The sequence below is a fragment of the Ochlerotatus camptorhynchus genome, unplaced genomic scaffold (assembly GCF_037179485.1).
Source record: "Ochlerotatus camptorhynchus isolate MF236.1 unplaced genomic scaffold, CSIRO-AGI_Acam_v1.1 ptg000276l, whole genome shotgun sequence".
NCBI lineage: Eukaryota > Metazoa > Arthropoda > Insecta > Diptera > Culicidae > Ochlerotatus > Ochlerotatus camptorhynchus.
In genome coordinates this window covers 684,135-710,763 of record NW_027040765.1, presented here as the reverse complement: position 1 = coordinate 710,763, position 26,629 = coordinate 684,135, and the positions used below count along the sequence as shown (strand labels likewise).

The 26,629-nt window shown below is 40.9% G+C and overlaps 2 protein-coding genes across 3 annotated transcripts in view; one reads left to right on the top strand and one right to left on the bottom strand.

The window, feature by feature from the left end:
• LOC135706227 (probable ATP-dependent RNA helicase CG8611) overlaps positions 1-26,629 on the bottom strand; it is a 180,209-nt gene that overhangs the window by 114,797 nt on the left and 38,783 nt on the right. The window contains exon 4 of one of the 2 annotated variants that reach the window (XM_065227793.1): positions 21,101-21,286. In XM_065227793.1, coding sequence (XP_065083865.1) covers positions 21,106-21,286 — 181 coding nt within the window. In that variant the 3' untranslated portion in view covers positions 21,101-21,105. Of the gene's footprint in view, positions 1-20,955; positions 21,287-26,629 lie in introns of those variants that run through there. The other variant, XM_065227792.1, reaches the window with a different exon arrangement.
• On the top strand, positions 272-14,260 carry LOC135706262 (uncharacterized). The gene is made up of 2 exons (XM_065227830.1): positions 272-5,278; positions 14,219-14,260. The coding sequence occupies exons 1-2, from the start codon at positions 272-274 to the stop codon at positions 14,258-14,260; spliced, it is 5,049 nt and encodes a 1,682-aa protein (XP_065083902.1).

The following is a 26,629-nucleotide window of genomic DNA, read 5'->3' as shown; positions in this document are numbered from 1 at the left end:
GAGTGTCCTTAAGAGGGTCTCAGAAGAGGAGGCGACCACCGAATCTCACTGCCCCGACTGCAATCGACCTGATAATGCGGACCGATACATGGTGCAATGTGACGTATGCCAGAGGTGGTACCATTTCTCCTGCGCCAAGGTGGACGACAGCATCAAAGATCGAAGCTTTAGTTGTATCCATTGTGAGGAAGATGGTGCACAAGCGCTCTTGCCATGTCCATCACGAACAGGAAGTTCATCATCGATTCGCTTGGCGAATATTCAGCTGCAAATGCAGCAAATCGAAGAGGAGCAAAGAACCCAGGAAAAGTTGATGAAGGAAGTACAGGAGTACGCCAAAGCATTGCGTGAGAAGGCGGTACAGCAGGAAATTGAGAGCAGAAGCAAAGCCATGCAGGAGAAGATGGAACGGGAGTTAGATTTCATCAGAAGGAAGTATAATCTTCTGCAGAACGAGCTGAATGAAGGTGAGAATGGTAGCGTGAAAAGTTATCGAAGCGAACGAAGTGCATCTAGCACAGTCCATAAGTGGTTGGAAGCCCAGCGCGAGGCGCTCTTGACAAGTTCCGGGAACAAAAATGCCCCAACTTCCTCAAGGTCTCGAACCGGAGCCATCCCAAAAGGGACTACTGCAACGAAGCCAGTGGACGACAACGTTGTTAGCTATCAGCTTCTTCACCCTTCATCCGTACCGCAGATCATTTCAACATTGCAGATGCTGTATGGTCGGCCTGAGCTGGTGGTGAATAGTCTGGTTAACAAGGTTCGTTCTACACCTCCCCCAAAAGCGGATCGTTTAGAAAGTGTAACTACCTTTGGTTTGGCGGTTCAAAATTTATGCGGCCACTTACGTGCAATGGGCATGGAGAACCATTTGTCCAACCCTACTCTGCTGCAAGAGTTGGTTGGAAAGCTCCCAGCAGGAATTAAGCTGGATTGGGCACTTTATCAACGACAAATTCCTTACGCAGACCTGCGCGCTTTCAGTGACTACATGTCTACAATTGCGTCAGCTGCTAGCAACGCAACGTTCAGCACCGAGGTCATCCAGAAACAGGAGAAGTCGAAGAGCAAAGAAAAGGGCTACGTCAACGCACATGCGGAAGACATCCGAAAGAACGCAGATCAGGAGAATCGGAAGTCGGGTGAGATTAGCAAGGAGAAACAGCCGTATCAACCCAAACCGTGCTCCGTGTGTCAAAAGCTTGGTCATAATATTAGAGACTGCAATGTCTTCAAGAGTCGCAACATCGAAGAACGGTGGAAGCTGGTCCAACAGTTACATCTCTGCAGACGATGCTTGATTTCCCATGGAAAGTGGCCGTGCAAGGCGTCAGGGTGCGGTATACAAGGGTGCGAGCTTCGACACCATACTTTGCTACACCCAGGGCAACCTGAGGGCACATCTGGAACATCTGCACCTGCAACCGGAAATGTGAATGTCCATCGACAAAAGCCACGGTCTACTCTTTTCCGCATCCTACCCGTGACTTTATACGGCAAGGATTCATCAGTTGAAGTATTAGCCTTTCTAGATGACGGGTCGTCGCTCACTTTGATAGAGAAGGAAGTTGCGGACCAGCTCGGTATGGAAGGGGAACTGGAGCCACTTTGTCTACAATGGACAGGAAACGTAACGAGAATGGAGTCGGAGTCAAGGGTCATCCAACTCGGCATATCTGGGACGGATAGTAGCAAGCGTCATACTCTCGAGTGCGTACGTACGGTTGATCGTTTGGATCTTCCTCCGCAGTCTTTGCAATTCAATCAACTGGTTCAACAGTTTCCTTACCTTCGGGGTCTTCCGGTGAAAAGTTATAACGGAGCCACCCCTCGCATCCTTATTGGTTTGGAGAACACGGAGCTACTAGTAACGTTGAAGAAACGAGCAGGTAGACCTTCTGAACCAGTCGCAACGGAAACTAAACTTGGTTGGACAGTATACGGAACGGTGGAAGGCCTGAACGAACCATTTGAACACCGTCTTCTGCACATCTGTTCTGGTTCCAATGATCGGAAACTACACGACGTTGTCAAGGAGTTTTTCTCGATCGAAAACACTGGTGTAGTGGCTGCGCCAGCGGTAGAAGCAGAAGATGTCCGGCGGGCACGGGAGATCATGCAACGGACCACGGTTCGTACAGCTTCCGGAAGGTTTGAGACGGGCTTGCTGTGGCGCTATGATTATATCGAATTTCCGAACAGTAGACCGATGGCAGAGCGGCGTCTTAAGTGCCTAGTGCGAAGACTAGAGAAAACACCTGAACTCTACGAAAACGTCAGACAGCAGATTGCTTCTTACGAGTCCAAAGGATACGCTCATCGAGCATCGGCGGAAGAGTTGGCCAAATTTGACCCTCGAAGAACTTGGTATCTTCCCCTCGGAGTGGTTATTAATCCAAACAAGCCGGGAAAAATTCGAGTGGTGTGGGATGCTGCGGCGAAGGTGGATGGAGTCTCGTATAACTTTATGCTTCTGAAGGGACCGGACCTGCTCGCGTCTCTTCCTGCGGTTCTACAGCGTTTTCGTCAACGGCAGATAGCAGTAACGGGTGATATCAGAGAAATGTTTCACCAGCTCCTGATTCGCTCCGAAGATCGTCAAAGTCAGCTTTTCCTGTGGTACGACAATCCGTCTTGCGAAATCCACGTCTATGTCATGGACGTTGCGACGTTTGGGTCGACATGCTCACCGTGCTCTTCCCAATACGTCAAGAATCTGAATGCAGAAGAATGGAGGTGCGAGTTCCCGGAAGCTGTAGATGCGATTGTACATAACCACTACGTGGACGATTACCTCGACAGCAGGGATTCTGTGGAGGAAGCGACGAGTATTGCAACAGCAGTAAAAGAAGTCCATGCGAAAGCCGGATTTGAAATCCGTAATTGGCTATCGAACTCGGATGAGGTTGTGCGACGGGTCGGGGACGGCAGCGTTGCAGATCTTGCCAAGAGCTTTGCAGTAGACAAAAACAATGGTACGGAAAGAGTTCTGGGAATGTTGTGGAAGCCTTCCAGTGACGTTTTCACGTTTTCCATACGCTTCCGTGATGGGATATCCCAGATATTGAACGACAGGGTTGTTCCAACGAAGCGCGAAGTCTTGAGGGTTGTAATGAGTCTTTTTGATCCTCTTGGCTTAGTGGCCGCTTTCGTAGTACACGGAAAGTGTATCATCCAGGACATCTGGAGGTCCAATGTGAGCTGGGACGAGCAAATTCCGGAAGAGATCTTCAACCGATGGCGTCGCTGGGTGGAAGTACTGAAAGAGCTGGATCAAGTCACTATCCCTCGCTGCTACTTCCCAAACTATTCACCGAACAGCTTGGACACACTTGAATTGCATGTGTTTGTTGATGCAAGTGAGGAAGCGTACGCCTGCGTTGCTTACTTTCGCATCATCGATCGTGGTCAGGTCCGCTGTGCACTTGTATCTGCAAAATCGAAGGTCGCTCCACTAAAACCACTGTCAATTCCGCGGTTGGAACTGCAGGCAGCGGTCATAGGAAGCAGATTGGTGAAGTCAATTGAGGAAAACCACACGCTGCCGATTCGTCGTAGAGTAATCTGGAGCGATTCAAGCACGGTGTTATCGTGGATACAGTCGGACCAGCGCAAATACCGTCAGTTTGTGGCGGTCAGAATCAGCGAAATCCTAGATGTGACCAATATAGAGGAATGGCGTTGGGTGCCAACGCGCCTTAACGTAGCGGATGAAGCAACGAAGTGGGTGAAAGAACCCAGCTTCCATGCGGATTGTAGGTGGTTTGTCGGACCTGAGTTTTTGTACCAGGAGGAGTCGGCGTGGCCAAAAAGGATTCTGCCAACGAAGGACACTGCTGAGGAGATACGCCCGATACATGCCCATCATCGGAAAATTCCTGAACCTCTGATAAACTACAGCAGGTATTCCAAGTGGGAAAGATTATTGAGAGCCACAGCATTCCTTCTGCGGTGTGTGAATAACTGCAGAAGCAAAATCAACGGAGATCCTGTCGAACTCAACCCCATTTTGTCTCAACGGGAGCTGCAGAATGCCGAGGAGTTTCTTTGGCGTGCCGTGCAGATGGAGGCATATCCTGATGAAGCCATCGTGCTCGGAAGACAGCAGCAACAATCGAGTGCAGCAAGGTTGGAAAAAACAAGCCCGCTTCACAAATTATCACCCTTCGTCGATGAGACGGGAGTAATTAGACAGGAAGGGCGAATTGGTGCTGCCAACTACGCTTCCTATGACGCTAGGTTCCCAATAGTGCTTCCACGAAACCATTACGTGACTGGACTCGTTTTGGATTGGTGTCACCGTAAATATGCACACTGCAACGTGGAGACTATTGTTAATGAGGTTCGCCAAAAATTCCACATTTCTAACTTGCGCACGGCAGTGCGCAAACAGATACGAAAGTGCAACTGGTGTATCGTCTACAAGGCTACCCCACGGGCTCCGAGAATGGCGCCCCTTCCAGAGTCCAGGATGTCTTCGTACGTACGTCCTTTCTCCTTTACCGGAGTGGACTATTGCGGACCTTTCTACATCCGGATCGGTCGTAGTAGTGTGAAGAGATGGGTAGCGCTCTTTGTGTGCCAAACCGTGAGAGCCATCCATTTAGAGGTCGCAAGCAGTCTGTCAACTGAATCCTGCAAAATGGCTGTGCGACGGTTCATCGCAAGAAGAGGTGCTCCGCAGCAGATCTTCAGTGATCAAGGAACCAATTTTCATGGCGCTAGGAAGGAGTTGAAACAGGAGATTGCAGGCATCAACCAGAAACTGGCTGACACCTTTACCAACTGCAACACTCAGTGGATTTTGAATCCACCAGCTGCCCAACACATGGGTGGCTCGTGGGAACGACTGGTCCGTTCGGTCAAAATAGGTTTAAACACGCTCTCTACCAGCAGGAATCCGGACGAGGAGACCTTTGGAACCGTTCTGGTCGAGGTGGAAGCCATCGTGAACTCTAGACCGCTAACGCACGTGCCACTTGATTTGGAAGATGACGAAGCGCTTACTCCCAATCATTTTTTGATGTTGAGCTCCAGTGGTGTTGTGCAGCCAACCAAGTCGCCTGTTGATACTGGCGCTGTTCTCAAAACCAACTGGGGCCACGCGCAAAGTCTTTTAGGCCTCTTCTGGGCCAGATGGGTTAGGGAATACCTCCCGACCATCAGAACACGCACCAAGTGGTTCGACGACTCTATACCAATTCAACCAGGAGATTTGGTGATGTTGGCGGATGGTGGAATACGGAACAGCTGGATTCGCGGAAAGGTCGTCAGAGTATACCCCGGAAAGGATGGCAGAATCCGCATCGCTGACGTCCAAACTAGTAGCAGAGTGCTTCAGAGGCCAGTAACAAGTCTGGCTGTACTTGAGGTTCAAAGCAGCGGTACAGCTGGAAGGAAGTTCCAGCAATACGGGCCGGGGAATGTTGGAGACAGCCAGTTGCATACCGGTCTTGAAGCGAGCCAAATTGCAGCAGGGCAGCTGACTGGGCGTAACGCTACGCTTGACAGGACAATTGACAGGACAATTGACATCATGGATGACAGAACAGGTGACAGGACAGATAAGGAGAGTTATAAGAGAACAGATAACAAATAGAACAAAAGGAAGACAGATTAAAAACTATTAAGTACTTATTTTCTTTCGCATTTTAAAAGTGTTTGCTAGTGGTAAAATTTAATGAATTCTTTTCTCTCGTAAGTTTACATCAATTAAAATGCTAGCAATTATTAAATTAAAATTTATATACAGATAGCACAACACATTAAAAACAGTTTGTTGACACAGTGAACTTCAACACGTGAAGTGGATTAAAATTTGTAAGTTTATATATTAAGTTTTCTAAAATTAATCTAATCATTAAATAAAACTTACAGCTAAAAGCATTCTTACTCAAAACTTGACTTTGCTAACGGAAGATCCGAAAATTCACCGAAGTTTACATTGCCGTCAGCAACACACATATTTTATAATCTGTGGCGTAAAATCATTGTAACTTTCCACTAGAAGCTAGTTCAAGCCTCTAAGAAAATATCCATTAAGTAAGTCACGCTCTGGGGGGGTTACAAATGTGTGACAAGCAATGCATTAGGTAGTGGAACAAAGTAACGAATGGAAAGGGGAAGTACATTTTCTCTAATTTTTGCGAGGAGTACTTAATGCATGCTTTCCAACTCAATGGTTCCAACACTATTGGTTTTTTAGGGTGAAATAATCTTTAAACGAAACCTGTAGGACCATAATGTCCACATGGGAATGTTCAAAGTAAGCGTCTGTAAGAAAAATATCAGGTGAATTGAATGTTACGATAGTCAATTTTAATAACCGTTCTAAAGTTTGTTCTGAACCGATTTTTCGATTTGAACTTGTCTAACTTGGCGACCTTCATGAGCTTCAAGTAGAAGGGCATCCATGGGAATATTGTTCATTTCTCCGGCCCATAATGCTACGGAAGCTATGAGACTCAGCTCTCCGGATGCCACAAGTTGCGATGCCACTCCCACCAGCTTAAATGTCCGTAGTCATTATCACAGGATCAAGATCCTAGTGGGTGAAAACCTCCGTGAAAACTATACTTATAACAAGATAGTCATTTCCAGAGCTGTATTTTGAACGATACATTTAAACGAGCAATAGTTGAAAGGTTCCAATGGCCATCAGTATAGCTTCCTCCTGGGACTGGATCAACGAGTCACGTACGATACGGTCAGTGGTGTGTAGTTAATTCTATAAATATTTAAACTCACAACTGTTTGACACCGGGACTTCTGCGCCGTCTCTGAAGGGGACGTGTCTACATCCCTGACTGCTAGTCTAAGCCAGTCGGCAGTTGTTGGGAAGGACACCAAAGGCCTGTTTTGCTCCTGGGTCTCCGGGCGTTGGCGAGGTAGGGAGAGTTTTCGGAGTTTTGAGAAGCATTACAAAAAGGGATAATTCAGGCATTAATTGAATGGTTTTATTGATCCAATGGCGGGCGGCAGGTGAAACACTTTCGCTGCTGCAATAGATAAACCGGCCGCTGTCTATGTCAAGCCGCCGATAGCCACGAGGATCTGATCCCAGGTGAACTGATCCCAGATCCTGGGAGACCACGGACGATAGCTGTCCCAGAGGTTGCAATATCGGTCTCCGAAAGGTACAGTATCACTGCCTTATAGGCTCTTCACATACTACCTTCCAAAAATGCACTCTAACAACGAGCCTCACTGCTCTGAACCCCATCCAAATTTCACCAGATCCACTCTGTTCCACAGCTCCAGATTCACTGACCTTCTCTCCTCTTCATCATAGCTCATCCACCACCCTTTCGTTATGCGTTTTGCTATCTACTACAAATTAACCGTTAATTTTCTGAGCATACTGAACACTGTTTCTTTTCCTATCGTCCTATATGCAACAAAAAACTGTTACCGTTCCGTAATAATGTAATAAATGTTTAATGTACGCAAAATCAGATAATATTTGAATCCAAACGTCAGAAAATTGGTTTATAGGCTATAGCAACCGAGCAAACAAACCATCGCTAGATATTTCTTAAGTATTTCTCAAGTATTTATAAATATTCCCCGATATCTATAGGTATATCGATAGAAATACCAAGTTGTAATGTTAGTTAGAAGAAGAGGTAGTAAAGTATGTGTTTGACTCATAAAACCTGTCAATTTCGCTTTCAGAACGTCGCCATCAGCGATTTTATGATTCGTGAGCGTTCTCTCAGAGTGAGCGCTCACGAATCGTAAAATCGCTTATTGCGACGCTCTGAAAGGTTTAATGTGTCAAACACATACTTTATAACCTCTTCTTGTAGCTTACAAGTATTAATTATCATTACAACATCTAATGATTACATAATTCCGAAAAACAGTTTTTTATAGCCAGTGAGTGGAACCGGCCACATCCGAATGCTGGTCAAGAAAGGAATGGATAGGAATATGTTGACGTAATACTCGCTTTAATGAAAGCCGAGAACACCTCTGCACTTCCACGAGAAATAACTGGGATGTTGGATAAGAGAGTTGGGTTTGCAGCAGGGTTCGTTTTGGTAAACGATAAGCTGAATTGATGTCCTAACGATTCTATAACGCGAAGGAGCGTGAAATTTAACCCACGGTCTTCTGCTCAGTAACCAAAATCGGTCGCCACTAGGCCACCGAGCTCCTTATATCACAAAACAATTACGATCAAGCTTCCGTTCAATTTGTTGTTACTATGTTTCGATCCTACGACGACCTCACCGACGACGACAAAAAATTAAAATGGATCTCCAATCAACACGTCATCTAATCTAATCTAATCTAACACCAACACAGCCAGTTCTTGAAAGCATCCTGGAAAATGATATATATATCTACATCATTTTTCTTGTCTATTTGATATATGTTTCACATCGAAGATGCGTCACACATATCAAAAAGGCCAGGCCTACTGTGCAGCATTTAAGGGACAAGATGATTCAGAACACATCGAAGATTTAAACACGATGCTTCAGAATCCAATAAATGGATGAAACGTGGACATCTCGTACCGTACGTTCCGATTTTGGTAATTATATGATTGGTTGGTCGTTGGAAGCATCAAAGCTAGAAAGGTTAAGTGATGCTCCATTTTCTTCTGACGGTTGGGACATGAGCACTAACTCTTGGCCTAGCCTTTTATGACTTATGGCTATAGCGCCATTACTCGCTTTCTAAAAAGAGAAGAGGGAAAGGAAAAGGAAAAGGACAAAGGGAAAAGGATTATGTGATATCTATGAACATAAACAATATTTTTGATTTGAAATATACAATATAGAAATGCATAACGGCGGTGGTCTTGTCACTATTAACAAGTCATAAAAAGTAACAAGGAATGAAATGTTATCCTTTGATAATGGGAAAATCCTGATTCCCTAGTTTGAATTTGTCACATTTGTCACGGCTAGGGTGGTAGATCTTATACCAGTAACGCACCACAAAAAGGTGATCTCCCAACGTTACTGGTTTGAAAAGAAAAAAAATACCAAATGGAACGAACTCACCAAGTTTAGCTGCTTGACAACTAACACGTCATTCATAAAACTCAAATATTACTTCTTTTACGTACCCGTTTTTTAACCGAATTTCATTACGCTCAGTAGTGTAAGCGGTTTGGGTTCTAACCCACGATCTTCTGCTCAATATGCAAAAATGGTCGCTCTCTGGTGGCACCATGCCCCTTACATCACAACAAGCTACGACCGACGATCGTTCATTATTGGTTACAAGAAGCTATTACAATGAAATAAAATCCCCGGAAGTAGTTAACAATGTATTCCGAACCGGATCAGGCGTACGTCACATTTGTCTAAATCTACTTGTCTGTTAGGACCCCTAAACCTCACCATCTCAACTGACCAGCAGTACGGCAGACTGTTGTTTTACATGGCTTTTGTCTTGCCAATCGTTCGATGGCCAGTTAGATCAACAAGAGAGATCACTTTCTCTTTCGATGGCACTTATGTTGACGTCATCGATTCAATGGTTCGGTAGCCGATAGATGGTGAGCGTGAGAGAACGATTGGTCGGAGATGGTGTATAAATTCATCACAGATTGTTTTTGTTCAGGTTTTGTTTTAAGAGTAGTTGTAGATTATTTTCAGTGAGAAGTAGTACAAGGTCGAAGACGGTCCTGCGTGACCAAAATTAGTAGAAGATATTTGTTAAGTGTAAATAAATTTGATGATTGGTCGAGTCCTGTTTAAGTAAAGAATAGTGTTAAATGTAAAAAAGAGTGTTTATTTGTGCTGTGCCGATCACGGAAGATGCACCATCCATTTCATCGAGCATCCCAACCATCCACTGAGCTATCCACCGGACCAGTCATCCTACAGAACCGATTTTTATTATTAACGATTTTCTACAATAGACATCTGGATAGATCAACTCAATAATGTAACGAGGCTTGAGTTTTACCCCATGATCTTCTACTCAATAAGCAAAAACGGTTGCTATATAGCCACCGTGCCCCTTACATTACCACAATCTACGACCGACTTACCAAAAAGCTGAAACGACGTCCCCGAAAGCAGCCAAACTGGATCATGCGTACAGCCTTTCCGAAATTTATGGTTTAACCAATTCAACTTTTATTATTAACTTCGCTTTATGCTCTCGGTAGCCAACGATGGCGGTTTATTCTGTTGTGGGAGAGCTTGGGATTAAACCCATTAAGCAAAAATTATCCCTCCAGGGTCATCGAGCTTCTAAAAACCACAACACTCCAGGACAAAATATGGATAAGTTTTCGCTTGGTATGTAATGAATAACAGAGATAGGCGATAGTTGATATAGTTTCAGCGGTTGATGGTTAATTTTAAATATACGAATGGTAGTACCTACGGCGTCAACAGCGAATTTGGAACTTACCATTTGTCTAGGATATAACACCTTTGCCCGGCACCTCCTCTGGATCTTCATGTCCGCTATATGTCACTGTTTGCAAAAATATCTAATAGCAATTACCTTTGTCGTAATACTTCCTTTAACGAAAACAAATTTTCTTGCATTGCCATGGTCATCTGTGAGGTGGTTCGCGTCTAGTGTTTTCCCCAGGAACCGTTCACGGCCACCAGCTACCACCCGACCAGTCTTGGGCGTATCGAGCGAGGCATCCTTCAGATTGCTCGCAATCTCCAATACCGGCGAGAGACCAGCAGCCGAGCACTTTTGCAAGTGGAAAACTTGCTGGTTCACGGCAACGTCGGCCACAGAATCACCACCAAAACTCGCGACGGACACATTATCAGCACTTTCCCGGGCTAATTCACCAACCGGATCGGGTTCAAACTCACCCACGGTGATGAATCTCACTACATGCCACAAATTAATGAACACTTTAAACTCAATTACAGCACAAACAACTGTTAAATGTCAGAAAAATTCCAAATTCGCGGAAGAAAAACACACAGCAAAAATAAGTACGTCAGATTTCAAGTGCAGCTTACTGCGATCCCTCTATAGCCAGCAACTAGGGGCAAGTCAGCTGTACTCTGAGTTAATATATTAACATTGAGTAGCTGTGAGTTACTCGTAGCTACTCAAAAAATAACGAAGTAGCCTTAATTTTTCAATCTGTCGTATTTACAAACAAAATAACGTCAGTTATCATGAACAGTTTTGTTTAAAATTTAGATTTAGATTTCTTTATGAAAGAGACTTTCAGCTGCAGTTTATGGTTATTTAATTGCAAGTAAGTTATTTTTCTTTCCAAAAAGCTTTCTTTTTAAAGTATATATAGATACTGCTACAAACTAAAAACGTATGTCTATATTCCAAAATCGATCATAGGAATTCCAACAACTAATATGGATTTACAGGAATGATCCGGGAGTAATTGTATAGTTCATCATCCTATTATTTGAACATTTGGTAGTAACGAAAAGAATTGTGTTTAACTAATACTCTGCGCTAATACCGTTATTAAGATTTACCCTGATTAAAACCCGTATTATTATTCCCAGATCATCAAGAGCTATTCCTGTTTTGTTTGCGTTAGTAGAACCACAAGTATGCAAAAAATAAAGGATAGAAACCTGGTCAACTCTGGTGAGTCTATGTACATGTTGTTACGATCCATTTTGAACCACCTGCACATCCCTATCAAATGGCCACCGATTGACACAGTTCCAGTACAACCTCATATTTTGAAACGAATTTGGACAATTAAAGCTGACTCATATATATATATATATCTTTCAAATATGTTAAAAATTTCGAAATTGTCTTTAAATGCAGTTATGAAGAAATAAATGATGATGTTTTATTTATTTACAACTGATTAGTTTCTACGAAAATATTTTCGATTATATATTACACTTATCCATAAGGCTCATGGATTTTCAGGAACTAATGGCAAGGTTGTCGGTGTGACACTTCCACTGACAAGACAAGCTGCGATGGTTGGAATAATTCTATGGTAGAAGCGACTTGTTTCTTAATCATGGCTGACCAAAGTAATTAAAGTTATGCAAAATTCCAGCAATGCAACTGATACGCTAGAATAAAAGAAAATTACGACAAGGTATCAACAGATTACAAAATTGTTTTGAACTTTCACCGGTGAATGACACATAACTCGATCAAAACTTTTCTCTCGTTGACTGAGTTGCTGCGATACATATTGACATGTTGACAACGATATTCATCATTGAGCAGCGCGAGTAACTCAGAGCTACTCAAAATTTGCTTAAAAATTACTCATGATTTAAAGCTGTCTGGCCCCTAGGCCAACAATGAAAATTTATTTTATTAATTCATCAGTTACGAAACTAAATTGTCATATCCAACATTCACAACTATGATGTGCAAATATTCAATGTTCCGAGGATTCTTGTTCATTATTCAAAACATCGTTAAAATATAGTCAAAAAGTACAACACAATCAGTTTATGTTCCGCGATCCAATAAGCCTCCTCCATCAGAACGGGATCCGTTTCCAGTGGTTTCATTGCATCGCCAACGTGGGACAAAGCGCTTCCATTGCAGCAATGGACGCAAAACGTGGTCATCATTACCATACTCATCACGAAACTCTTGCTTTCCAAAGTCGAAGACGCATCGACCGAAAGAACTGCTGATGAAGAACAATGAAAAAGACCACACAAATGGTTGCTGCCGAGTAAACAGACGTCGTGTGACACCCAGCGAGAGTGGCCTGCTTCTGTCGACAGCCGAGGAAACACTGGCAACGAGATCTTGCAGTACACGCAGAAAAATGCATATAAGATATTCATTAAAATACCTTTTGAAATTTAGCCACAAGGAATTTTCATGATGTTCAATGTCACACATTATGAAATCAAATTTCTTGGGCAAATCAATTCGTATGTATTTCATAAGGATTTAGTCATAAAATCATAATAATACATTTTAGTTCATAATGATGCATTAAGAATTTTGAAAATTGAAACATACATACATGAAATTATACATTATGAATATTGTCACCAAGCGAAAGAAAAACGTAATGCATAATTTTAAAATGCATACATCAGTTTAAGAAATTTTTATTTAATTTTTATGTAGTCCAGCATACAAATCTATGAAAATTATATTTGTTCTCAATGATATGAAGACACAAGAAAAAATCAAAAAGTCGTTATCAATTTTGTAAACAATTACTACAATCGTAAATTTATCAATCCTGCTACGCTAGAAAAAACACCACCATGGGGTGGGAATAACTTTCCCCTACTTGATGGTGTGGTGCTAGTTTGCGTGGGTGAACTATCAGTTTTGATAAATTGACGATTCTAGTCATTGTTTACAAAATTGTTATCGATCTTTTGATTAATTGTTCGATAAAATAGTTTTCGTTTCCGAAAGTTAGCCATGTTTTCGATTTTCGATTATTTCAGAAAATGTATAATAATAAAATTAACGGAGAACTGTTTTGTTCGCAGTTTGGTTCCTCATCGTTAGATCCGTCTGCCCACTGTTCCTCCTCCAGAATGACATTTGGAATTTCTTCTTCCGGTTGCTGCTCAGGCGAAATTAAATTATTGAGGTGCTATAGGATATATAAATTAATGTTAATAAACGATGATGTCGAGGAATGAAGAAATTAGAAAACTTACGTTTCGTCGTCTACAATCCAAAATCCAATGCCACAACTGGTTACGGTTAGCAATCCCGCTATGTTACAGCCGATTCCTATTGATTTGTTTTCAAATATTAACAATAAAATTAATAAATATTGTATACTTACCGTTAAGAAACGTCAAACAATCGGCAGGAACTTCATTTAAGAACTCCTGCAGCAACGTTTGCTCTTCCATCTTGAGTTTTGGGTCGGTACGGTCTGAATTTCATTACGTTCCTTATGATTTTTTTCATATAAACACTCTTCCAAATTTCAAAAACCGCATTATGAAATTCAAACCTGTGGCGCATGAATGGCTTATGTCCAAATAATGAAAACTGAGATGTTTTATATGAAACGCATAAGTGACGTATGAAAGATTTTCTTCCTTCATTTTTGAGTTTTCATAATGTTTTAATTTTGGTTTTCTTATGTTCATTTCCCTGCGTGTAGACAAAAATAAAATTGGATGACAGCGATTCATTTGCTTGTAAAGATTGCTACAATCAAGTAGGGAAGGTGTTTCAGTTATGGCTATACGGTCCTATGATGGTGTGTTCCAATTATGGCTGATAGCCATAACTGGAACATCTACCCTATGTAAACCCAACGTTGCAGAGATATCTAGGATTGCTACAGTTCATCATGAACCCGACGTAGAATAAAGCAAAGCCAAATGTTTAAATGAGAACTAAATGACGAGTTTCATTTGATAGAATGAACCTGAGAAAAAAACCAATGATTTTTTTTTTTGTTTTATTTCAATTGTTTGCTGATATCAAATTATAATTTCCACATGTTGTCAGCAAATCTCTAACTGATTCCCAATAAAAATAAGAACGAATCGGAAATCGAACCTGTCGGCTTTGGCTTGGTAATATATATCTTAGCTTTACTGACAATGCTTGAAGATATACTACTTTTATATTAAAAAGAGTCATTGTATCCTAATAATTAATGTAAACACATGATAAATAGTTCAGTCACGTTCAACCAATGGAGACGGATGCACAGTGGTTCCTGGCCGGACAAAACCTCAAAAATGAAAGTTGATATTGCTTTTATTTCAATTTTTTCTATCATTTTTACATGTTAAGAGTATCTTAAATTGAATGATTTGTGCAGTTTTGTTGATTACAGATCTTTTTATGGTTGTTGTAAGGTAGCGATATAAGACATTTTCGGAAAAAATCGTAACGTTTCTGGTTACTGTTTTGCTCAAATAAAGCAAAAAATAATGTGTATATCAACTTGGTTGCTTTAGAAGAAATGTTGCTCGGCTTATTTCACGTCAAATGGATAATAAAAAATAGTGTCTGCATTGTTTTAAGTAACAGTTTCTAATAAAAAATTGGTAAAAACATACTTTTTTCACATTTAGGCTAAGCAAAACATATGAAGGACACATCCGCCCACTATCCTTTAGTAACCAAAAGATAGCTTGAAAAGTTAGCTTTCAGATAGGCTATAATGTGTTTTGCGATTTTTTGCGAAAGATGGTAAATTAGGATTAACAAGTAAAGTGTTCTTTGAAAAACATCCGTATCTTAGTTATATAATCTGCGCTGTATACTGTAGCAAGCTTCACAATGCATTTTTCAAAGCACACACACACATTCACACACACACACACACACACACACACACACACACACACACACACACACACACACACACACACACACACACACACACACACACACATACACACACACACATATTATTACAGCATTTAAGAGCTGTTGTTGCGAACCCTCGGTCCGCGCTGACTAGTTCAGTAAGAAAGCGCAAACCGGCTGCGGCTCTCGGTTGTTTGCGACTGTCACTCAAACAATTTCATCTAGTGGGCGTTGTCGAGGCAAAAAGCGAAGAAAAGATACAATCTAACGTAATGTGGTTGACTGCAAAAAATTAAAATTAGTTCCTAAATATAGTTAAATCCTTCGTAAAAATCCTAAAACTACAACTATATCGTGCAATTATCTACAACCTAGTGCTATCGAATTGCTTTCATTATTTGTTGGAATGTTCTCAAGTTATCCTTACATTTGCTTACTTACTAGTTAATCTAAATTTTGTACGATTGATTGAACAAGAGCTGATCATCAAGTGTGTAGCCATATAAAAACAGTAAGGTTAGAAATAAAAAAAACGATATCGTAGGACCTTGCAGATTAATACGCTGCTAAACAGTATTCACCCGAAGACAGTGATCTGAATAGGAGTTAGCCGATCCCGTGTGACGGTAGCTAGAAGCAACAACTGAAAGTACTTGGCACTGATGAAGTCTGCAAGTAGCAGACGAAATACGCGTATCTGTCAAAATATAAGCAATTATAACGGAATTTAAAGGAAATAAACCAACCCACTCAAAGCTCTTCATAAAGGGATTCCGTTAAGAGGTTCGACAAATTAAAAGGATTAACTGAAAAAGATTAAATTATTAATACGACTAATTTACAGCACTTAACTTTCAACCCAACTCAAAGCGACGACAGAAGGAAACACCGAATAGAAGAGTTGAGATACTAAACGTAAGTTGGATGGTAGAGGTTTCCATGTTGTCAAATTTACTTAGAACAATCGTACTGTTATTACAGGAAATTTTTAATGCACGTAGTGAAATACACATTAAGAACTCATAATCAAAACTCGTTTCCTATTCGTTGGTCAATCGCCAACAGCTGTATACACCATGTAATATAAAACAAGTGGTATATAACTGTGAACATGTGTGTATAGCGTATGACGCACTCACACCACACAACAAACGTCAAATCTTATATGTACGCAAATTTTTGAAGCCATCATCGCATCAGAGTTTGTTCAGCTACCAGTATTCTGAAATATAATTTCATATCGCAAAATGGAAGGTAAACTCTTGTTTATAACAATTTATTTCACATATTTTGATGAACAGTCTTTTCAGTGGAGCAGCAGATCCAGAGAAGGCTGATTTACGAAAAAATTCGTAACGTAGGTTGCCAAGCAGAAAGAAAGAAGGTAATTTTAGAAACATTCTTTCATGGTCGTGCAAATGACCACGTGTTCGAAACTTTTTGGAAGAGCTTCACAAAAAAGTTCGTAAAAGCATCACGAAAACCAATGCACTTTAAAGAGATGAACTAGCCTATGGCTAAAAATCTCTATAATAAAGTAAAAAAAAAAAAAAAGCCAATGCACTTTGAAAAGAAATACAAGGGTTGGCTAGACGGAGAAATAGCTGTATTGATTGTATCACCGAATTCAAATCAAAATCAGGAAGGGCGACCAGAAGTGCAGTTCGCAGAGAGCAGCGATCGGTCAAAGCGCAGAAAGACACAAGAAATTCGATCCATTTACTCCCCGGAAGCGCTAGCGTTTGCTGCTGAAGTGAGTTTCCGGACTGCAGGAAATCTAGCAGCCGCGAAATCAATAAAGCATTGTTCTGATTCACAACTGATTTCTCCGGAAAAGGCAATCGCAGTGATAGTGCAAGCTAATTTAAGCAAGAATGCCTATCAAGTTGTCAGGGAACCAGTTAAAGATCGATACCCAGCATACAATACAGTTTTAAAAGCCAAAAAAGAATGTTATCCGGATGAAGAAGCATTTACAGTGACAGAATATGGCGTTAAAATTCAGCTACAGGCGATTCTCGATAAGACATCCGAAAGACTAATCAAAAGCCTGGAAGAAGTTCTGATCTATTGGAGAAACTGCATCTTACTATTAAATGGGGATGTGATGGAGCTTCAGGTCTTGCGGAATATAAACAGAAGTTTGCAAATTCTGATAATAAGGATTCCCACATTTTTTTCACTTCGTTTGTACCTCTACGTCTAGCTGTGGAACAAGGTGGTACGGAAATATTATGGGACAATGAACATCCTAGTTCTCAATATTCTTGTCGGCCAATCAATCTTCAATTTCGCCCAGAAACTGAAGAAATTATTTTGGAGGAATGTGCAAGAATGAAAAAGGAAATCGATGGATTAAGACCATTCGAAACAGTTTTAAATGACAAGAAAGTAATTGTGAACTATTCACTTTACCTTACTATGGTTGATGGAAAACTCATCAATACACTAACAGCAACAGCATCAGCGCAAAGATGCTATGTATGTCAGTCGACTGCTTCGCAATTCAACAATTTGAACAAAATGAAAACGGCTAAAATTATGGATGGTGTGCTGGATTTCGGGATGTCTTCACTTCACGCTTGGATAAGAAGCTTTGAATGCTACATCCACATAGGGTACCGGTTGGATTTCAAGAAGTGGCGAAAAACTGGGAATGAAGAAGCTTTCAAAATCGCAAAAGATAGAATCCAAAAGGGATTTAAATCAAGGATGAGGCTAAACGTTGATAAGCCAAAGCCGAGTGGAGCTGGAAACAGTAACGACGGCAACACGGCAAGGCGATTCTTTGCGGATCCTGTAATTAGTTCTGAAATTTGCGGAGTAGACGTAGAATGGATCACGATGACGAGAAACATTCTCATTGCTGTATCATGTGGTAGTGAAATCGATAGTAGTAAATTCGAAAGCTATTGCTGGAAAACTGCCGAACTCTACGTTAGATTATATCCATGGTATTATATGCCAACTTCGCTGCATAAGTTACTTATATTTACATGGACATGACATAATTCGCAGGTAAATTATAAATAAATTGAATTTAAAATAATATTAAAAATGTTTATTGATTAACAGATCAGTTCTACCTGTAGGCCGAATGTCGGAGGAGGCCCAAGAAAGGAGCAATAAAACTATTGAGGTCAGCCGAGATCAGTTTGCGAGAAAGAACTGCAGAGAAAATACTAACCGGGACGTAATAAACCGGATGCTCATAACATCTGATCCATTAGTCAATGCACACCTGAAGCCGAGTAGAAAACATCATATAGATTTACCTGAGGATGTTCAAAGTATGTTGATAAACTCACAAGAACAAGAAAATGTGAAAGAAGATAAATCACTAGAAACAGATGACAGCGATAGTGCTTTTGAAAACTTATAATATAATATATAGTAAATAAATTATTAAGGTTTTAATGCAGAACATTTTCTAAATTTTTATTGAATAAAGTGTGTGTGTGTGTGTGTGTGTGTGTGTGTGTGTGTGTGTGTGTGTGTGTGTGTGTGTGTGTGTGTGTGTGTGTGTGTGTGTGTGTGTGTGTGTGTGTGTGTGTGTGTGTGTGTGTGTGTGTGTGTGTGTGTGTGTGTGTGTGTGTGTGTGTGTGTGTGTGTGTGTGTGTGTGTGTGTGTGTGTGTGTGTGTGTGTGTGTGTGTGTGTGTGTGTGTGTGTGTGTGTGTGTGTCTGTGTGTGTGTGTCTGTGTGTGTGTGAGAGAGAGATCAAAATAGAGAGAAAAAGAGAGGGAAAAAGAGAGAGAAGATAGAGAGAGAAAGAGAAAATTCTACATTTTTGCTTGAAACAAACATTGGTTTTGGTTCTACTATACTTCTCCTACAACTTTTTGACGTCGTGATTGTCAAGTTTTCTTTGTACAGCTAAAGAACATCCATTTCAACTGTTTTTTTGTTTATTTGCAGCATTTTTGAGGTTTTGTCCAACTTTTGTTCTAAGGGGAACCACTGTGGGATGGTGGCATTGAGGCAAAAGCATAAGACTTAATATTTTCATAAACGAATATCCGTCAAGAACGTATGGAAGCTCTATCTGGAACCTTTGGATTCCCCGCTGGTAACGTCTGAAGCCTCCGTCGGGAACATCTGGAATCTTCGCCGAGAATGTCTAGAATCTCCGTTGGAAACATCTGAAATCCACGTCAAAAATGTCTAGAATCTCCATCGGGAACTGCTGCACTCCCCGACTGGAATAGTAGTAGAGCAAAAGTAGACAAAAGACCTCCAAACAGTTCCAAAGCATTTCAAAAACAAGTTCAGATGGCTTCCGGCACAAGTTTGAGAGGACGTCTAAGACAGGTTCTGAAATTCCGTTGACTTGAGCTTCAACTATTTCAATCCCATCCCATCTCCAAAAGCCTTGAAAATGTTATGAAAATTAAAATTTCACCTGGAATTGAACCTGGAAACTCATCGCACACCGAAAAGCAAAATTGTTCCTCCAATTATTGGCGTGCATTTCCTACTTCCGACACCAGCCACCGTCGCCGAAAGGAATGGGGAGAATGCTAATGGCGGAGTGTAGTAGGAAAGAACTTTTATTTTCGAAAATCGAATCGCATTCTCTCGGGCTAACCGGCTGACCGACTGATGCTTCATACACACCTACCTACCTACCTACTGATTGGGCTCCAGAGCGGCCAAGTGGGTGATGATGATCATGAGAAAAAATAAGCAGAACCAAACTCTTCGATAGGAAGCAAAATAGGAAGGAAGGAAGGAAGGAAAAAGCTCATAGGAAATTGGCTCGAATTGAAGATAATGATGAGAATTTTCCTCTCTAGGGTAGCACGGCAGAAGAAAAGGTTATTTACGCACAAATGTTATTACAAGCGCAACACACTCTCCTTCTCCGTGCGGAGGCTGATGGCTCTTTCTACCTACAAGTGGAAATGCAACACTCACTTCACTGCGAGGCTATTGATGTGTGGCTAATTGAGCAGGGCTCCAGTTAAAAGCCTTTGAAGTGCAGGTTGATGAGCGTCGTCGTCGGCGGTGGTGGCTGCGAGCGGCGGTCGGTAGCAATATAGTTACTCAATTTCGACGTCGGGTGAGAAACAAACGGGCTTTTGGCTTCCACTTTGTTTCGGAATGAGGCGGAAAAACAAACAAGTTTTGTGTTGTACTCGGAAGGGAAAATGGGATCGACGCATTTGGCGCTAATCCACTTAGCAAGCGGGCGGATCTAAGATCATCTTCTAGTCGACGACTGATGAGTCAAATCGGTAAACATCCTTCAAATTGCCAATTGACCACCGGCAAGGTGCACCAAGAGTCGGCAAGTGAACAAAAGTTGATTCACCTGACCAGCCTCAATCGCAGTAAAGCCAATATGCACCTCGTGGTCAGTTCGATTGTTGGCTACCGGCGCGGCGGCAGCGCAGACCAATTGTTTGTGGTTTTTTTTGCGTAAGCGATTTACCGCTTTTCCAATTTGGTACCTCATTGGATCGGCATGATGATCTCCGATGAGTTTCGAACTCACTTTTACATTATTAGTTTGTTTGCTCTGACCCACAAGACACGGCCATCTCCCTGCTCTTCAATTCGCCGTCTTTCTTTCGGTTTCGGATGCAGCATCCCGTACGTCCCGCCGGTCTACGGCGGTGGCGCCGGCGCCAACGCCACAACCATAATAATAATAACCATTTCTACCCGGTCGAGTTGTTTTTCCTTAATTTATTTCTGTAATGCGAATTATTACTAACCCGATCAGTGTTTGTTATAAAAACAAATAAAGGTACCTACTACTCTTCGGCACTGCCCCTGCTCGTCTTGCTCGTCGATTACTCACTCACTCACTTTCATGGACCGTACGTCGGTCTTGGTGTGCATATATTTACAAACGGTGGTTGCTGCTTCAGCGGGAACAGTTTTCAGTTCTTTCGGGCCTTTTTCCTGGCCGGCGCGAGACCACTGGCGAATTCGGACGTGTTGATCATGCGGGAACTTTGCGCATAGCTGGCAAGGTCTTGGTGCTTCCGGTTGGCGCCCGACGATGGTCTGTCATTGCCGCCGGAGAATGGACGCTTCCGTGGGTTGCTCGCAAATGGTTTACTGTAAAACGAGAGGAAAGGAATTGTTTGATTTCTTTTGAATTTGAGCAATTATATCTGCGCCAGCATTGCATAACTGGTAGACTTATTAGATTACTTTAGTCAAGATGTTGAGGTTGGTTTGTCTCTTGGAAGCATTAAAATCCCATAATTGTTTTTAGCACTAGCGACGGCTATTGTACAACAATTTGATTTGACATTTCATTCAGCATTATTCAGCAGCTGGTGAAGGTTCTACGAAGTTTTATCAACTTCTTCCGAGTTCCATAAGGTTTCTACCAAGTTCTTTCAATTCGACAGTTCAAGATCTCACAACAGGACTTTCTCCAAACAACAGGAAAGACCTTGAAGCTTTTCTACGAATTTTCCTACACTTCTGAGATAATCGCAAAAAGAGGGGTGTCAGATGCTCGAAATTTTCATACCCAGATTTCCCAATATAAAATATTCCAAAATCCTTTATTTATCGGCTGGTGGTCCAACCAAACCTTTAAATCGATTTATCTCCGTAAATATGGCTCTAATCGCGAAAAGAGGGGTGTTCAGATGCTCGAAATTTTCATACACGGATGTCCCAAAATAAAATATTCCAAAATCCTTTATTTATCGGCTGGTGAGCCAACCAAACCTTTAAATCGATTTATCTCCGTAAATATGGCTCTAATCGCGAAAAGAGGGGTGTTCAGATGCTCGAAATTTTCATACACGGATGTCCCAATATAAAATATTCCAAAATCCTTTATTTATCGGCTGGTGAGCCAACCAAACCTTTAAATCGATTTATCTCTGTAAATATGGCTCTAATCGTGAAAAGAGGGGTGTTCAGATGCTCGAAATTTTCATACCCGGATTTCTCAGTTTAAAATATTCCATATTCCTTTATTTATCGGCTGGTGGGCCAACCAAACCTTTAAATCGATTTATCTCCGTAAATATGGCTCTAATCGCGAAAAGAGGGGTGTTCAGATGCTCGAAATTTTCATACCCAGATTTCCCAATATAAAATATTCCAAAATCCTTTATTTATCGGCTGGTGTGCCAACCAAACCTTTAAATCGATTTATCTCCGTAAATATGGCTCTAATCGCAAAAAGAGGGGTGTTCAAATGCTCGAAATTTTCATACCCGGATTTCCCAATATAAAATATTCCAAAATCCTTTATTTATCGGCTGGTGGGCCAACCAAACCTTTAAATCGATTTATCTCCGTAAATATGGCTCTAATCGCGAAAAGAGGGGTGTTCAGATGCTCGAAATTTTCATACACGGATGTCCCAAAATAAAATATTCCAAAATCCTTTATTTATCGGCTGGTGGGCCAACCAAACCTTTAAATCGATTTATCTCCGTAAATATGGCTCTAATCGCGAAAAGAGGGGTGTTCAGATGCTCGAAATTTTCATACCCAGATTTCCCAAAATAAAATATTCCAAAATCCTTTATTTATCGGCTGGTGGGCCAACCAAACCTTTAAATCGATTTATCTCTGTAAATATGGCTCTAATCGCAAAAAGAGGGGTGTTCAGATGCTCGAAATTTTCATACCCAGATTTCCCAATATAAAATATTCCAAAATCCTTTATTTATCGGCTGGTGTGCCAACCAAACCTTTAAATCGATTTATCTCCGTAAATATGGCTCTAATCGCAAAAAGAGGGGTGTTCAAATGCTCGAAATTTTCATACCCGGATTTCCCAATATAAAATATTCCAAAATCCTTTATTTATCGGCTGGTGGGCCAACCAAACCTTTAAATCGATTTATCTCCGTAAATATGGCTCTAATCGCGAAAAGAGGGGTGTTCAGATGCTCGAAATTTTCATACACGGATGTCCCAAAATAAAATATTCCAAAATCCTTTATTTATCGGCTGGTGGGCCAACCAAACCTTTAAATCGATTTATCTCCGTAAATATGGCTCTAATCGCGAAAAGAGGGGTGTTCAGATGCTCGAAATTTTCATACCCAGATTTCCCAAAATAAAATATTCCAAAATCCTTTATTTATCGGCTGGTGAGCCAACCAAACCTTTAAATCGATTTATCTCTGTAAATATGGCTCTAATCGTGAAAAGAGGGGTGTTCAGATGCTCGAAATTTTCATACCCGGATTTCTCAGTTTAAAATATTCCATATTCCTTTATTTATCGGCTGGTGGGCCAACCAAACCTTTAAATCGATTTATCTCCGTAAATATGGCTCTAATCGCGAAAAGAGGGGTGTTCAGATGCTCGAAATTTTCATACACGGATGTCCCAAAATAAAATATTCCAAAATCCTTTATTTATCGGCTGGTGTGCCAACCAAACCTTTAAATCGATTTATCTCCGTAAATATGGCTCTAATCGCGAAAAGAGGGGTGTTCAGATGCTCGAAATTTTCATACCCAGATTTCCCAATATAAAATATTCCAAAATCCTTTATTTATCGGCTGGTGAGCCAACCAAACCTTTAAATCGATTTATCTCTGTAAATATGGCTCTAATCGTGAAAAGAGGGGTGTTCAGATGCTCGAAATTTTCATACCCGGATTTCTCAGTTTAAAATATTCCATATTCCTTTATTTATCGGCTGGTGGGCCAACCAAACCTTTAAATCGATTTATCTCCGTAAATATGGCTCTAATCGCGAAAAGAGGGGTGTTCAGATGCTCTAAATTTTCATACCCAGATTTCCCAATATAAAATATTCCAAAATCCTTTATTTATCGGCTGGTGAGCCAACCAAACCTTTAAATCGATTTATCTCTGTAAATATGGCTCTAATCGTGAAAAGAGGGGTGTTCAGATGCTCGAAATTTTCATACCCGGATTTCTCAGTTTAAAATATTCCATATTCCTTTATTTATCGGCTGGTGGGCCAACCAAACCTTTAAATCGATTTATCTCCGTAAATATGGCTCTAATCGCGAAAAGAGGGGTGTTCAGATGCTCGAAATTTTCATACACGGATGTCCCAAAATAAAATATTCCAAAATCCTTTATTTATCGGCTGGTGTGCCAACCAAACCTTTAAATCGATTTATCTCCGTAAATATGGCTCTAATCGCAAAAAGAGGGGTGTTCAAATGCTCGAAATTTTCATACCCGGATTTCCCAATATAAAATATTCCAAAATCCTTTATTTATCGGCTGGTGGGCCAACCAAACCTTTAAATCGATTTATCTCCGTAAATATGGGTCTAATCGCGAAAAGAGGGGTGTTCAGATGCTCGAAATTTTCATACACGGATGTCCCAAAATAAAATATTCCAAAATCCTTTATTTATCGGCTGGTGGGCCAACCAAACCTTTAAATCGATTTATCTCCGTAAATATGGCTCTAATCGCAAAAAGAGGGGTGTTCAGATGCTCGAAATTTTCATACCCAGATTTCCCAATATAAAATATTCCAAAATCCTTTATTTATCGGCTGGTGAGCCAACCAAACCTTTAAATCGATTTATCTCTGTAAATATGGCTCTAATCGTGAAAAGAGGGGTGTTCAGATGCTCGAAATTTTCATACCCGGATTTCTCAGTTTAAAATATTCCATATTCCTTTATTTATCGGCTGGTGGGCCAACCAAACCTTTAAATCGATTTATCTCCGTAAATATGGCTCTAATCGCAAAAAGAGGGGTGTTCAGATGCTCGAAATTTTCATACCCAGATTTCCCAATATAAAATATTCCAAAATCCTTTATTTATCGGCTGGTGTGCCAACCAAATCTTTAAATCGATTTATCTCCGTAAATATGGCTCTAATCGCGAAAAGAGGGGTGTTCAGATGCTCGAAATTTTCATACCCAGATTTCCCAATATAAAATATTCCAAAATCCTTTATTTATCGGCTGGTGGGCCAACCAAACCTTTAAATCGATTTATCTCTGTAAATATGGCTCTAATCGTGAAAAGAGGGGTGTTCAGATGCTCGAAATTTTCATACCCGGATTTCTCAGTTTAAAATATTCCATATTCCTTTATTTATCGGCTGGTGGGCCAACCAAACCTTTAAATCGATTTATCTCCGTAAATATGGCTCTAATCGCAAAAAGAGGGGTGTTCAGATGCTCGAAATTTTCATACCCAGATTTCCCAATATAAAATATTCCAAAATCCTTTATTTATCGGCTGGTGGGCCAACCAAACCTTTAAATCGATTTATCTCCGTAAATATGGCTCTAATCGCGAAAAGAGGGGTGTTCAGATGCTCGAAATTTTCATACACGGATGTCCCAAAAATAAAATATTCCAAAATCCTTTATTTATCGGCTGGTGAGCCAACCAAACCTTTAAATCGATTTATCTCTGTAAATATGGCTCTAATCGTGAAAAGAGGGGTGTTCAGATGCTCGAAATTTTCATACCCGGATTTCTCAGTTTAAAATATTCCATATTCCTTTATTTATCGGCTGGTGGGCCAACCAAACCTTTAAATCGATTTATCTCCGTAAATATGGCTCTAATCGCGAAAAGAGGGGTGTTCAGATGCTCGAAATTTTCATACACGGATGTCCCAAAATAAAATATTCCAAAATCCTTTATTTATCGGCCGGTGTGCCAACCAAACCTTTAAATCGATTTATCTCCGTAAATATGGCTCTAATCGCAAAAAGAGGGGTGTTCAAATGCTCGAAATTTTCATACCCGGATTTCCCAATATAAAATATTCCAAAATCCTTTATTTATCGGCTGGTGAGCCAACCAAACCTTTAAATCGATTTATCTCCGTAAATATGGCTCTAATCGCAAAAAGAGGGGTGTTCAGATGCTCGAAATTTTCATACCCAGATTTCCCAATATAAAATATTCCAAAATCCTTTATTTATCGGCTGGTGAGCCAACCAAACCTTTAAATCGATTTATCTCCGTAAATATGGCTCTAATCGCAAAAAGAGGGGTGTTCAAATGCTCGAAATTTTCATACCCGGATTTCCCAATATAAAATATTCCAAAATCCTTTATTTATCGGCTGGTGGGCCAACCAAACCTTTAAATCGATTTATCTCCGTAAATATGGCTCTAATCGCGAAAAGAGGGGTGTTCAGATGCTCGAAATTTTCATACACGGATGTCCCAAAATAAAATATTCCAAAATCCTTTATTTATCGGCTGGTGGGCCAACCAAACCTTTAAATCGATTTATCTCCGTAAATATGGCTCTAATCGCGAAAAGAGGGGTGTTCAGATGCTCGAAATTTTCATACCCAGATTTCCCAAAATAAAATATTCCAAAATCCTTTATTTATCGGCTGGTGGGCCAACCAAACCTTTAAATCGATTTATCTCTGTAAATATGGCTCTAATCGCAAAAAGAGGGGTGTTCAGATGCTCGAAATTTTCATACCCAGATTTCCCAATATAA

Bases quoted from the DNA above. Each gene is read 5' to 3' on its own strand.
- LOC135706262 (XM_065227830.1), top strand. From the start codon at position 272: ATGCAGCAAATCGAAGAGGAGCAAAGAACCCAGGAAAAGTTGATGAAG. The intron at 5,279-14,218 runs GTATACCCCGGA...CCAACGTTGCAG, and splicing joins TTCGCGGAAAGGTCGTCAGA to AGATATCTAGGATTGCTACA.